Raw genomic sequence first — 15,033 nt, forward strand, 5'->3', positions numbered from 1 at the left:
TCCGTTTAAATACATTTTTCTCACAATATCAGATTATATTTATATATTTAGAGCTACAATTCATAATCCTCAGTGTTTCTCTTATGAGCGTTCCTTCATTAGTCCCTTTTCTCTGCCTGAGGCCGCTCTCGATCTGTCATTGGGCTTTAACACTGCAGTAAGTTTCTTCTTACCAAAATCAATAGTGTAGAATTTCTTTATGGGGAATAACATCACAAATCTGTCTGGACAATCAACTACACCGCTTCAAAAAGACACAGTAGGCGTTTCATTTGTCTTATCCGTTTCATGTAGTGAGTCCTGTTCTTCACCTTATCTGACCTCGGACCAAAACCAGGTGCAGGTCTATGACCCAGAACTCAGACGGATGAATTCTGTATTAAACTGCAGTTTGATCTTTGCTGGCAGAGGAGAGATGAGGAGATGAGGAGGAGGAGGAGGAGGAGGAGGAGGAGGAGGAGGAGCAGATAACATGATCCTCCATCTCCTGGGTTGTGTTTATTAGTCATATTGGACAGTGCTGGTCATGAATGTCACTGAATGTGAACCCTGTGTCCTCTTGATGCACAGATTTGTTTCTCTATACGGGAATTCCATCAACAGATCTATCCCTTCAACACACACACACACACACACACACGGATGGAGCATGCAAGAGTTGGTGGGAACATGACCCTGGGTTGTGTTTGTGTTTGTGTTTGTGTCTGTGTCTCTCTCTGTGTGTGTGTGTGTGTGCGTGTGTGTGTGTGTCCAGCTGACTTGTCCCAGTGAGCAGCGGAGGAGCTGCCGGTAAATGAGAGGCCGTCACCATGCCCCCGGGGAAGTATGGGATGCAGGAGGAATGGCAGAAGGAGGGGGACCAGCACATCATGATGGACTTCCTGCTGCCCACGGGGATCTTCCTCAAATTCCCAGTGTCTCGGAACGACACCATCAAAACCATCAAAAAAGTACGACCCCCCCTCTCACCCCCACTTCCCCCCTGCCGCCCCCACACCCCTCCCATTGATCGATGATCCATGACATCATCAAACATTGCATATTTATAGGATAGCGTTTCATTCTATTAATATAAGTGCGTGAGTGCAGCAACAATGCCATTGTGACTTACAATAATTTCCAGAATATGCTTTTAAACAGATTGGCTGAGCTGATGTTTCAGACACACATTAAGCTAATTAAAACATCAATACCCTTGTGCTTTGGATTCATCTTGAAGTTTTGATGTGGCTGTCAGAAGAAGAAGAAGAAGCCACGGCCTGTCCTCGGCTCAATGTGCCTGTTTCTATGCCAACAGATCTGACACTTGAGGCTGTTTGATTTAGCTCTGTTAAGTAATGTTACTCTTGGACGCGGCTAAGATGGCTAAGAGATTAAATGGCCTTCCTGTTTGCTTTATTCGCAAAGGAATTTCTCCTTGGTAATGTTTATAAACTACAGTTATTTATCAATGGAGCCCATTAAAGAAATGTGAGTTAGTTTGAAGCACGAGGCTGCTGGTAAATGTAATTGTGTCCATTTGCTTTATGCAGGAAGCTCCGGTGAATAAGCGTTATTATGTAATCAGAGGTCGGCCTCTCACCTCTGCGTTTTGTCCCTCTGCATGTTGTGTCAGATGGTTTGGAGAAACGCCAGCAGCGAGCCTCTGTTTGGGGCGCTGGGCGACCCTGACGCCTACGTCTTCACCTGCATCCACCAGACGGCGGAGAGGGAGGAGCTGGAGGAGGAGTCGCGGCGCATCAGCGACGTGCAGCCGTTCATGTGCGTCCTGCGGCTGGTGGCCAGGGAGGGCGACCGCGTGGAGAAGCTCACCAACACGCAGATCAGCCTGCTGATAGGGAAAGGTCAGCATCAGCATCAGCAGCATCACCGCCCGCTGACAGGGCCCAGCTGTGTGTGGCGATGTTGTGACGCAGCTAAATGAACTATAATAGCTGGAACGTATCTTTGGAGTAGCTCGGCCTCATTTTTATTGTTGTGATTACTTGTGATGGTTGCCAACGACGCCTGTGAGTACAACGGTCTCTCCCATGCAGATTAGCCTCTGAGTAAATGTTTGTACAGGAGTTCGGTAGTATTAAGGTGTTTGTCACTCTTGTGCAAAGTGAGACACGTTGCCCTACTCTGTGTTTGTTCTTTGGTTTGAGTCTTGTCTTGATGATCCCCTCAGGTCTGCACGAGTTTGAGGCCCAGAAGAACCACGAGGTGAACGAGTTCCGGACCAAGATGCGTATGTTCTGTGAGGAGAAAGCGCTGGAGCGGCAGAGGTTGCCGTGGCACAAGTGGATGGAATACAGTTTCCCATGCGACCTGGAGCCGTGTCCCTTCCTGCCCGAGCCTGGGAGCGCCAGGTCGAAGAGGGCGGAGAAGATCTTCATCAACGTGAAGTTTGAGGCTTGTGATGTGAGGCCTTGATTTGTTCTTCTCAGGTTTAGGAGTTATTTTTGTAAAGGTTACCAGGAGGAACAGAATCACTAAACCTGTTCCAGTTAAAGAGTTTTTAGCCTTTGACACTCATGACCTTCGTACCTTAAAGATCCTGCTTTCACCTTGCATGAACTCAATGTGTGTGTCTGTGTATGTTTGGAAATTCCCCTCCCACACCACAAACCTCGCAAACCTTCACAATATCACTCAGGAACCAGTTTTGCAGAAATGAAAGCTCGCCATCTCGCTGATCTTCCATCAAACTGGCGCCTTTATTTAAATGGCTTCTCTGTGGCTCCTGCAGGAGAGCTTCGTGCTGCAGCAGGACATCCGAGACTTCCCCCTGGCCCTGATCAAGAGCGCCCTGAAGAAGAAGGCCACCGTGTTCCGCTCGGTGCGACAGGAGCCTGAGGACTACACCTTACAGGTCAACGGGAGGTGGGATTTCATCTACGGGAAACATCCTCTGTGCCAGTTCAAAGTGAGTCTTGTTGTTGTTGTTTTCTCTGGACGCTGTCGTCTGTGTTGTGTCTGTGCCTTTGTGTGTGTGCTTTGATCTTAATAGCTGTAATGAAAGCTGCTGGTTGTCATATCAGGAGGCTGGTGACTCAAGCTTTTGGTGGCAGGGGACTCTAGTGTTGGTTTAGAAACCCCCGTCTACCTGCAGGGGTGACTCATATCAGGCTCACAGCCCCGCACAACCCAACTGCATCCATCTACGCCTAATCACATTTCAGCTGCATTAACCCTACAGCGGACAAACAAAGCAGCGCTGTCAGAACACGGGGAGATGTCTGAGTGATGATGGCTGCAGCGGGGAATAAACCCTCTCTCTTCCTCTGTGTCCCCCTCTCCTGGTCTGCAGTATATGTTCTCCTGTTTGAGGAACGGACAGAAGCCTCAGCTCACCCTGGTTCACCACTCCACCATCAGCACGTACCAGGAGGAGCAGGGCCAAGTGTGCAGCCAGGTGTGCAAGAGCCGCTCCTCCTCCAGACCACCGCCACTGCCCCTGAAGAAGGTGAGGGGTCAGGGGGTCCGACAGGAAGAGAACATAGCTCTCTCTCTGTCTGTCTCTCTCTATGTCTCTCTCGCTCTCTCTCTGCCTCTCTCTCACACACTCTCCGTCTCTCTCGCTGTCTCTCTCTCTCTCTCTCTCTCTCTCTCTGGCCTGTGTGGACTTTGGGACATTCAGAACTTGTGGCACAACAGAAGGTCGATCATTTACACTTGGATTTACAGTAGTCGTCCATATTTATTGCACGATAATTTATCTGCTCTTGGAACGATCCCAACATCATCACTCTACGGTGAATTATCATGAAACTTTGTAGAAATGTGTGAAGTCATGCACGCTGAATTTCAAGGAAAGTCACCTTGATGCTAATCAGTGATTGTTTTGATTAATTTCTTCCGAAATGTGAAAGTTTGTTTCCCCTTTGTGTGTTGTTGTGAGCGTGCTCTGCTGGGCCTCTGTCATTTTGTCAGATTGCCAAACAGGAAATTGTAGCAACAGTTTAGTGAATTCACACTTCAGGAATGAATGCAGTGGATGTGTGAAGAATAAAAGGGAGGAAGAAGAAGAATAAAAAAAGACATTTCCTCTGTTTCCTCTCTCCTCACAGCAGAACACGTCGTCCCTATGGTCCATCAACGAGCCCTTCTACATTCACCTGGTGCAGGGCAGCCGAGTCAACGCAGATGAGGGAATGAAGGTCGGTGTGGTTTTCCCGTGGGTGTTTTCACTCACTTTGCTGCTCAATGAAACGTGCCGCTCACTTGTTTACCAAATATCTGAATTTCAGTTGTAGGAACAGTGGGGTTTGACATGTAAGTGACAGGGTCACATGGCCCCGACCACACGTTTCCCATAATTCATCAAGGCGGTTGGTTGAAACTTCAAAACAGGAAGTGGGGAGGGCCTATCTGGCTTTTACGTCTCATTTTGAGGCCTAGATTCTAAGAAAAAGCCTGCATGCTCTCTGCCCTTCTCTCGCTTTCAATGCACTTCTTTTTTTAAAAGCGTGTGTCTGTGTGTGTGTGTGTGTGTGTGTTTGTCTGTGTGTCTGTGTGTGTGCGTGTGTGTGTGTGTGTGTCATAAGCAGGCCTTGATGGCTCTGACATATCTTGAAATTTGTCTCTCTGCCAATGACTTTATTCTTCAGTCTGTAAATGAGTGACAGACGCATGAAGCAACATGGAGCAGTGCTTCTCTTGTGTCTTCTCTTTCTTATCTTCCCATTTGCGCCCAAATTGGACAAAGACCTGAAATAGTGGCAGTGCCAGTAGGGAACTCTGTTAATGTGTCTCTGCCAACCTGTTTCATAACTAAGCATGTTACTGTTTAGACGGCTTATTGAGTGTGAGTGCACTTCCGGGCTCGTGCATCACAGAGTACATCATGACTCATGGCAAATGTGTCCTGCCACGTAATTATCAGCCAGAGGTTTGGAAACACGCCCTGAGGGAGAGAACAAGCTCACGTATGCTGTGAGTATGGATCCAGGCCATGCTGGATTGGTGAAGGCCAGGACCTTAATTGAGTTTGGAGGCAGAACAGTGTGGACCTCATGGCGGTTTATCATCTCTGACACATGGCAGTGAAAGGCACTGTGATCTGCTCCCATTATGCATCTACACACACACTCACACACACTTAAACACACACACTCACACTCGCACAGTCACAGGAAACTCTGAATCATTGTGTGAAGTTTGTATCTCCCCCTGGACAAACGACTTCCTGGCTCAGACTGATCTGTGATGATTACATGATTACATATTCAAATTAGAGAGTGACATTTCATTGTCAATATTTATTCAATTAAACAGTTTTTCTCTTGATTATCTAAGAGTTCCTTATCAGAGATGACAGTAACAGTAAATGTAAGAGTACTTTTGTAACATTAAACCTAGTAAGTCAACATGTGAGGCAGACCAATGGTTAATTTTCAACTTCATTAACAACAATTTTCTTTTTTTTACTGCAACAAAACAATTTCACAGTAAAATGTATTCCCATTTATCATTTATGTGCAACAATGAAACGTCTGACACTAATATTGGCCCCCCGATCAATATCTATATCTAATCAATACTGTGTCTGTGTGTGTGTGTGTGTGTGTGTGTGTGTTTGCAGCTGGTGGTGCAGGCCGGTCTGTACCACGGCAGCGAGCCGCTCTGTAAGGTGGTGACCAGCTCGGAGGTGACGGTTTGCTCCGAGCCTCTGTGGGACCTGAGGCTGGAGTTTGACATAACCCTGGCCGACCTTCCTCGCATGAGCCGCCTGTGCTTCGCTCTCTACGCCGTCATCGAGAAGGCCAAGAAACCCCGCGGCACCAAGAAGAAGAACAAGAAGGCGGTGAGTCCATGATGCTGATTGCACGCGAGTGTGTGTGTGACTAAGCGGGCTAATGTTTGGGCTGGTGGGTGTGAATTTGTTAGCAAGCACAAACAGATCTGTTCCCTCTCCAGTGTGTCTGTGTGCGTGTGTGTGTGTGTAGTGTGTGGAGTGGTGCGGTGTGCGTGCTGTGTGGGTGTGTTTTGCTGCTGTGTCTGGTTGTGCAAGTGTGTGTTCAGTGGCAAAGCTGCGGTTAACGTCTCATCCGCTTCATCGCTTTTTATCTGAGCATCACCCCAAGGAAGGAAGGAAGGAGTTGAGTTACGCTTTTTCAAGGAATTTTAAATTCATTTCCACAGCTGCCGTGCGTCGTTAGGGCTCCTTCACTCGCTTCCTCGTCTCTCAGGCCTCTTCAGACTCCAATCGATATCTGCTCAGCTGTGCCAGTTCACCTGCAGCACAACCAAACAGAGTCTGTCTCTAAAGAAATGACTCTGCTGCTCCTGAATGAGCTGCAACACATCTTTCATTGTCCTGGGATTGATTGAGAAGTTCTGCACCTGATGCTTGAGGGCAGGAATAATTTTGTGAAAGCTTAAAAAAATACCCGATCACAATAATATGGATCATATATGAGATATAAGGGACGTCTGGTCACGTTTGGCAGGAGGCTCTTGAGCAGGAAGGAGGCGATGCTGAAAATTAAACTGCGACACATCGGAGTTTCTTAGCTTGGCTCATAAGTTGTCAATCAACCGTTTTGCCAACATTACAGTATGTGGTAAAAAACGGAACTAGAATTTCAGTCTGGCTCTTCATTGTTGCTCATATGTCTTCTGAGTTTGCCGTTTGACCAATTAGTCTCTTTACTTGAATGTTGTAATTCCCACAACCTCAGCAGTGCGACACAGTGAAGCATCATGGGAAGTGTAGCGCCTGTACACCCACTCACTGTACACTGACAGGAACCACCGGCGATGAATTCCCCTCTGGCTGTAGCTTCACACGGCGTTGCTGTTGTTTTAATGCATGGCGGTGGCGGCGGTGGCGACGGCTGTGGGCTTGTTTCAGTGCCGACCACTTCCCAGGTGTGTTTACAGACAGCGAGCCTGCTTCTGCTTTCTGGTCCACTTCTCTCTTCCTTTACCCGGACGAGAAGTCCCAGCAGCCAGACACCCGGAGCTCAGGCGGAAGTTCAGCTATTCTGGACGTTAACGTGTTGGGTTGTTTCGCCTTATTTACGTTTTACTGGTTCATGTTTCAGCATTAAGGAAAATAAATGAGCTCCGCAAAGAGGAAGTGAAACTGTGAAGTATCACTTTTAGTTACCTGTATATTCCCCTTACATAAAGAAAAGTGAAACCCCTCTTAGGGTCAAACTTTAAATCTTACTGTTGGTTCATCTAACTTTGTGTTACAAAATAATAGATGTTTTTTGTTATTCTTTGACTTAAAAACAAGAAATTTGAATTAGAAGACTTCATTTTCGATCACAGCTGAATCTGTGAGCGACTCCACAGCGTTAAACCGTAAAACATTTAGGAATAATTCATCTTAATCCTAATTTTAATCAGTGTTCTGAATAAACCCCGGCATGTTTTCCACAGAGATGTAATAATTCTTTAAACACACTTTTATCTTAAAACGGACGGTTGTTAAACTGATTTGGCTTTAGACATTTATTTTCAGTTTAAGCCTTCACAGAAGTGGGAGAGAGAGAGAATGTGCTTCAGAGTGGATGAATGTTTCATTAGAATGTGGAGGTCAGATCTTATTCAGTGCTGTAACTTTATGTTTTATAACATCGCTACATTTTTCAGCTCCATCTAAGAAGTTTTTTTTCATTTAATCAAACCTGCATTTTGCCTGATGTCCCTTCCCTCAGATTGCGTGTATAAATGTCCTCCGTGTCCCTACAGGACTGTCCCATAGCCTGGGTGAACACCATGGTGTTTGACTACAAGGACCAGCTGAAGACCGGAGAGTTCCTCTTGTCCATGTGGCCTTCAGTTCCTGGTACTCTCAGCTCCTGTTTCCTCTTTTTCTTGATATCATCTCACCATCCCTTCAGTTCCCCTCACAGGGCCTGGCAGCGCAACACAAATATCCAGCGTGACACGCAACGCTGTCAAAAATACGTTTTCACACATTGTGCAGTTTGGTGATGCACGCAATGCCATTTTAATGAAGCTGCTGGAGCCCAGTGCATGTTTAGTTTGGATGGAGGCTTTGTCACGCTTCTCATTTGACTTCTTTCAATCACAGACGACAAAAGCGAGCTGTTGAATCCCATGGGCACCGTGGAGAAGAACCCTAACGTGGACAGTGCTGCTGGGCTCCTCATCCGCTTCGCAAACATCAGGCCGCACCCTCTCTATTACCCTCCGCTTGACAAGGTGCTGAATCCAAATCTGCTGTATTTGTAAACTGCATCATTTGCTTGCAGCCTAATCAAAGCACAGATCTGCACTGTGATGTATGTAACCGGTATGAATCCTGATCTGTGTGCAGATAAGTGATCTGGACAGGAACGGTGATGTGTCTTTCCCCAGTAAAGAAGAGGTACAACTCCATAGCTCTCATCTGTCTGCACCTCTTGTCTTTTGTTTGGAGGATGTTTGATACATTATCCAGCTGTGCTTTGTTTCTCCTCAGTTCACAAAGCTGAAAGAGATCATGGACAACAAAAACGCAGAGTTCTTTGAGGACGAGAAGGAGCTCTTGTGGAAGCTCCGAGGCGATGTTCAAGCCCTTTACCCCGAGCAACTGTCCAAGCTGCTCCTCATCACCAAGTGGAACAAGCGTGAGGACGTTGTGCTGGTAAGGGGGCGGGGGGGTCGATATTCTCCCTCCAGGTCTTCTCAGAGGTCCACATGCAGTTCTACATCTGCGTCTTTGTCTGATTCCCTGCAGATGGTGAGTTTACTGAGGAACTGGCCCGATCTCCCTGGCATCCACGCCTTGGAGCTCCTAGACTACAGTTTTCCCGACCCGGCTGTCCGCTCCTTCACCATCAGGTGTCTACGCAAGCTCAGGTACGCTCACTGAATTTCCTTGCTGTCCTGTAAAACCTCGGCGACTCTGTTTGTCCTCTCAGTGTCATAATCCAAACGTTGTCACTGTGCGTAGCGAGGACGAGCTGCTCCAGTACCTGATCCAGCTGGTCCAGGTTCTCAAGTACGAGTCCTATCTAGACTGCGACCTCGCCACCTTCCTTCTGGAGAGAGCTCTGTCCAATCGGAGGATAGGACACTTTCTCTTCTGGCATCTCAGGTGAGTCCAGTCCAGTAAAAGAAACGGACCCACATCATCTCCAGCCTTTACTGTATTCTAACAGAGAGTTTGTGTTATTGTAGGTCAGAGATACACGTGGCGTCTGTGAGTCTGCGTTTTGGCCTGATCCTGGAGGCTTACTGCAGAGGAAACATCCACCACATCAGGTTCCTCGCCAAACAGGTCAATCACCCACTTTACTCCAAGCGTGTGTGTGGGTGTGTGTGTGTTTGCTCCGTCGTCCAGGTCTCAACTTGCCTCCCTCCCTCTCCTCTCCCGGCAGAACGAAGCTCTGGGTAAGATGAAGGCCCTGAGCGATTTCGTCCAGTCGGGCTCCCAGAGGACGACGGCGGAGGACCTGAAGGCCTGCATCAGGCAGGAGTCCTACCTGGAGGCTCTGTCAGACCTGCTGTCACCCCTCAACCCCAGCATCATGCTGTCTGAGATCTGGTTAGTGACACACACACACACACACACACACACACACACACACACACACACACACACACACACACACACACACACACACTGCAGCATTGCCAAATTGCATTTTTGTCTTCTTTAATAGTATTGTGGGGGTATTTAGGGAGATATTACTGAATTACACACAAAAAGATTACATTATGTATTTAAAAATAAACCTTTAAATTGATCAAGGTTGTTTTATTTTGAAATGTGTAACATCTGCCTGTCATCTTAGCCCCGCTGGGAACGGGCAGGATTTATAGGAATAATACAAACTTCTGTCGTCTCTGGTCTCCAAATGTCCATCTTAAGTACAGTCACTTCTTTTTTAAATGATATTTGCTGCTTTGGTTTGTTTGTTTGCATTGGGAAGAATGAGCTCGTCCAATATGACAAACTGTTCATCTCAGGCCGCACACACTGAACACGCTCTCACCTGTTGTGTGTATTTGTGTTTGTTTGGTGTTGCAGTGCAGATAAATGCAGGTTCATGGACTCCAAGATGAAGCCGATCTGGCTGATGTACAAGAGCCAGTGTCTACAAGGAGACATGGTGGGCATCATCTTCAAGAACGGAGACGGTGAGAGACGCCTGGAAACACAAACACAGCACATCCACACACTGTAGATGAGTAGGATTCAGTTTAGCACAGAAGCAACACAGAGAATTATTCTGCAGAGACTCCTAAAAGGTTAGAAGAAGGACAAACAAGAGATTATTTCACTGAACTTTCTCTCATCACCTACAGATCTTCGACAAGATATGCTGACCCTCCAGATGATCCGTCTGATGGAGAATTTGTGGAAGAAAGAAGGCCTGGATCTCAGGTAGGAGCTGCCGTCTGACGCATGGGAACCTCAACCTGATGTGGGATCTCCCAGCAAACATGACATCATGTCTCTGCGCCCCTCACAGGATGATCCCATACGGCTGCTTGTCCACCGGGAACAAGATGGGGCTGATCGAGGTGGTGAAGAACTCCGACACCATCGCCAACATCCAGCGCAACAGCAGCAACAGCGCCGCCACCGCCGCCTTCAACAAGGATGCGCTGCTCAACTGGCTCAAATCCAAGAATCCAGAGTGAGTGTGACGCAGGCAGAGTTCTTCTTCTGCCGGCTTCAGATGTATGTTTGGACGAGCATGTGCAGAATATGAAAATGAAACACTGAAGAAGATTTCTGTGTAATTATAGTCAGACTTCTGTCCCTTTGGAAGCAACAGAACCTTGGCAGACCTAGACAGAAGAGAACAAGATATAAATGTGTGTAGTTTTTTATTTGGTGCCAGGCAGTCTGAGGGCTGAGAGAAGAAGAACCATTAGATATAATGAATAAGCTCTCGTACGTCACGTCGGCCAGACTGAGCGACAGGATGACCCGGGTAATTAGTTTGGGATGTGGGAATGTCCCAGTGGAGCGGAGAACTGGTTAAAGCTTAAAAGAGTGAACCCCATGTTCGTCTAGAGCGCGACAGGACGCAGCAGTCAATCATTCATCGGCCACAGGAAGTCGTCTGTGAATATGTCATATAGCAGTGAGGAAATCCTGCCTCGTGACTGAGTGTGGGTGTGTGTGTGTGTGTGGGGGAGAGTACACACACATGTGGTTTACCTGTGAAAAATATGTAGCATGTAAGACAAAGAGCAAAAACAACTGATGCTGTCTTCCTCTGATGTCTTTGTGCGTTTCTTCTTCTTCTTCTCCTTCTTCAGGGAGAAACTGGAACAAGCAATAGAGGAGTTCACGCTGTCCTGTGCTGGCTACTGTGTAGCTACGTATGTCTTGGGCATTGGAGATCGTCACAATGACAACATAATGATCAGGGAAACTGGACAGGTGAGGTCAATCAGTATGAAGCTGAACTCTACCACCTGGGGACGATTTGAGCTCAAGTATGAAGTCTGCAGATGTCTTTTTATGCAGAATTATTACTTTAATACAAGTAAAATTGCCCGCATCTCTTTATAACTTAAAGAAGCACACACACACACACACACACACACACACACACACACACACACACACACACACACACACACACACACACACACACACACACACACACATTTGCTGTCGTCACGTTCAAGTAAAATTCTCAAAGGTCACACACCACCGTCTCATTTTTTCAGAAAAGCGTTAAGTGGTGTGTAGTTGTTTTTAGAAGTGTGTCTGTGGTCGGGTCATGACTCCCGCCCGCTCTCACTTTCCCCCTCAGCTCTTCCACATCGACTTCGGCCACTTTTTGGGCAACTTCAAGCGGAAACTAGGGATCAACAGGGAGCGCGTGCCTTTTATTTTGACTTACGACTTTGTCCATGTGATCCAGCAAGGGAGGACCAACAACAGTGAGAAGTTTGAGAGGTGCGTGGTTGCTCTGGAACATTCTCAGGCTGGCTGCTGCTGTAGTATTTGGCTCGTAACTTGTAATTGTTTGTGCCCGTTTTCAGGTTCAGGGAATATTGTGAGCGTGCCTATAAGATCCTGTGTCGCAACGGGACACTCTTCGTCAATCTGTTCGCCATGATGAAGGCAGCAGGGTTGCCGGAGCTCACCTCCTTCAAGGACATCCAGTATCTCAAGGTACACAAGCACGGTCAGGTTGATGGTGACGATGATGGTGGTGATTATTATGATGATGACTTAAGCTTTCTTTCCTCTTCATAAGGATTCTTTGGCTTTGGGTAAATCGGAGGAGGAAGCGTTGAAGAACTTCAAAGTAAAGTTCAACGAAGCTCTGCGGGAGAGCTGGAAGACCAAGGTCAACTGGATGATGCATTCCTTGGCCAAAGACAACCGACCGTGAAGAACCGACCGATGTTTGACGGGAGTCAAGAAGGGAGAAAGATGCAATGACTTGTTTGACTTCACCGATTGCATTGGAGGCAAATGTTTACATGTAACTGGGCTGTGATCAGGAACAAAACGCAGGTGACCAAAGAGAAAAAAAATCACAGAGCGACGACGTATCGTTACACATAAAGGCATCAAAGCCACTATGACACCATCCATCGCTTTCTCTCTCGCTTTGTTTCGAGGGGGACATATGATGAAGATGTCTTGCGTGCAGTGTTCCCGTGTTGACTTTACTACTTGAAAACCACATTCTCATACGGAACAAATAAAGCGCGATGACTCACTGTTGGAGCCGAGACTGAAAGTTCGTCGGATGGACTGTATTACTCAGCGGGAGCTCGAGATGCAGACAGACAGCGGGAACGTGAGACACCAGCGTCTCTCAGTCATCCATGGCAGTCAGGGTCGTGATTCCGCCTCATGGTTCTCATTTTGGTTTACAGCCTTAATGACGCCGCCGTCCTTCTCTACCATTTCAACTGCACCATGTTTAAAATGTGTCCTTTTTTGTTTTATTTAATTTTGGGGACTTTGAAGTACTTGTACAGAAACCATGATATAATATTTTACATGTATTTTAGGAAATATGATTGTTTTACTGCTGTATTCCACTTGTTGATATGTGATTTTGCCTTGAAGTACAGTATGTTGCCTTTGGAGTATCACTGGATAGAGACCTTTACTTTGATGGAACTCATGTGTCCCAGGTTACAGCTACGCTTCACTGTGTCTATAGGATACTGGGGTCAAGTTACACATGGGAGCAGACTGCTTATGACCACCCTGATGGCATTTACATTTAAATCTGGGGTCTCCGGTTTAGTACAGGGTTTTCTATTCAGCCGTGTGGTTAATTGGCTTCTGCCTGGTTTCCCAAATTACTCTCAGGTTCCTGTGAAAGCAATGAATGTAAACAAAGATGATGTAACATTATTAAGGGTTTTGAAATCCTTCATTCCAACCTGACAGACGGGGTCCAATTCCCCTTTATTACGCCAAAAAAGACATCAGGCTTTCCATCAACTAGAGACAGAATGCTGTGATGGATTTGATTGGTTGTTCAAACTCCCGATCCAGCGATCTGATTGGCCAGGCGGAAACGATTAGATATCCAGTTTTTGTTCAGGCTCCAATCAGAATGGAGAACACAGGTGCGTTAGTTACTCCGCCCTCATGTGTAGCCCCGCCCCCAGCTCCAAGACACAGGAGATGTGTCTCATCTGATGGGACACAGCTCAGCACACTTGAAGGACTCAGCCTTTGATCTCTCGTCCTGCAGAGAGCTCGGCGTTGTAAATAGGTCGGCCTGCATCGACGCAATAGTTTAATTTGTGCTCCCAACAAAGGAGACGCTTAAATCAAGTTGAACTAAGGACATGTGACACCTTTTAATTATTTATATTCTTTATTGTGTCATAGAAGATATAAATTATTGTTTTAGTTTCATCTCAATGCTTTTTGGGAAGTGCCATGGCTGGGAATGCTACACCGGTTGTAGTTCAGCTGCCCCTAGGTTGCATGGCCAAATGGACACATTAATCACACAACTACCATAAGCATCTGGAGGGGGGGGGAAAGATCTCAGGCACCGAGCAGAGGTGTTGCAGTTGTTCTTGTATTTATTGTCAATCATTACACAGGGCTCAAGATATCAGGCACCAAATTAAATGCAGCACTAAGGCCCAAATAAAACAGATTATGGAGTGTATAAGCCATATTATTGGTTGTTGTTGTGTAACTATGGCATATTTGAAAGTGTAAATCTGATCAAGGTAATGTAATGACCATGCAGTGAATGTGTGTGTGTGTGTGTGTGTGTGTTTGGTTCCTGATTGTTAAGTTATGAAATGTAGTTTCCATGGCTTTTTTCACTGATGTGCCACGTGCCATGACAGAAATGTAGTGCAGTGTGAATCGCGCTGTACTTTGACATATCGAATGCTGTACAAAATGATGATCATCTGTTAAAATGAGCCTGTGTGCTGTGGGTGTGTGTGTGTGTGATGCTGTTGTCACATGACTTCACTGTGTGTACTGTGTGTCTCACTTGAACCGAAGAAGCTAGAGTGGAAATGCTTGTAACGATGTGGTCATTTGTCTTTTTCACTTTACTCTGAATCATTATGTGTATGGGACACTTTTACAAATTGTTAAATATACTGTTGTTGCATTTTGATTTGATTGCAATTCATGAATTCCCTCAAACAGCATAACGATTTTGAGACTTTTGAGTGTGCAGCTTAAACACATAAACCTTCAACATTCAGCAGGTCTGACGCTGACCTGTCTTCCATCTGCCCTCAAACTATACATTTGCTAGATGAAACTCATTTCTATCCACTTTGTCAGATGAAAAACGATGTCTAGGGTTAATACTATACTAAATACAATACTAAGTAAAAGATCTACATTTTAATTATCACTATTCTTTGCAGAAGATAAAGATGAAGTATGAGTACTGAAGTTACTGATCACTGGATACAGTCAGAACCACTTACTCTTTTGTTATGTCTAGATCTCTCCACTAGATGGGGCTGTTACTCGTGAGAGGAATCATCGCTTATTCCTGTGTGTTCAGGAACTTTCTTGTATTTTCTTGAATTTAACCTTAAATGCTCAGATATTTACGTAAACGTGACCCCAGTGCGTGTGCCGTGTCTTTGCACACCCAT

At 46.2% G+C, this 15,033-nt stretch overlaps 1 protein-coding gene across 2 annotated transcripts in view; it reads left to right on the forward strand.

Annotated features, from left to right (window-relative positions):
- The window catches only part of pik3cd (phosphatidylinositol-4,5-bisphosphate 3-kinase, catalytic subunit delta), a 14,913-nt gene extending 376 nt beyond the window's left edge, over nt 1–14,537 (forward strand). Inside the window, exons 2-23 of one of the 2 annotated variants that reach the window (XM_076163383.1) lie at nt 755–950; nt 1,616–1,844; nt 2,171–2,403; nt 2,732–2,908; nt 3,293–3,448; nt 4,053–4,142; nt 5,567–5,788; nt 7,687–7,783; nt 8,033–8,163; nt 8,279–8,329; nt 8,423–8,587; nt 8,681–8,802; nt 8,897–9,040; nt 9,124–9,223; nt 9,324–9,490; nt 9,977–10,086; nt 10,255–10,333; nt 10,422–10,589; nt 11,221–11,344; nt 11,724–11,869; nt 11,956–12,088; nt 12,174–14,537. In XM_076163383.1, the coding sequence (XP_076019498.1) occupies nt 810–950; nt 1,616–1,844; nt 2,171–2,403; nt 2,732–2,908; nt 3,293–3,448; nt 4,053–4,142; nt 5,567–5,788; nt 7,687–7,783; nt 8,033–8,163; nt 8,279–8,329; nt 8,423–8,587; nt 8,681–8,802; nt 8,897–9,040; nt 9,124–9,223; nt 9,324–9,490; nt 9,977–10,086; nt 10,255–10,333; nt 10,422–10,589; nt 11,221–11,344; nt 11,724–11,869; nt 11,956–12,088; nt 12,174–12,311 (3,123 nt within the window). In that variant the 5' untranslated portion in view covers nt 755–809 and the 3' untranslated portion in view covers nt 12,312–14,537. The remainder of the gene's footprint in view (nt 1–754; nt 951–1,615; nt 1,845–2,170; nt 2,404–2,731; nt 2,909–3,292; nt 3,449–4,052; nt 4,143–5,566; nt 5,789–7,686; nt 7,784–8,032; nt 8,164–8,278; nt 8,330–8,422; nt 8,588–8,680; nt 8,803–8,896; nt 9,041–9,123; nt 9,224–9,323; nt 9,491–9,976; nt 10,087–10,254; nt 10,334–10,421; nt 10,590–11,220; nt 11,345–11,723; nt 11,870–11,955; nt 12,089–12,173) is intronic. The other variant, XM_076163385.1, reaches the window with a different exon arrangement.
- Nucleotides 14,538–15,033: the final 496 nt, after the last annotated feature.

This window comes from Genypterus blacodes, unplaced genomic scaffold (genome assembly GCF_046128005.1).
Source record: "Genypterus blacodes isolate CSIRO-AG114 ecotype Tasmania unplaced genomic scaffold, CSIRO-AGI_Gbla_v1 ptg000131l_1, whole genome shotgun sequence".
Lineage (NCBI taxonomy): Eukaryota > Metazoa > Chordata > Actinopteri > Ophidiiformes > Ophidiidae > Genypterus > Genypterus blacodes.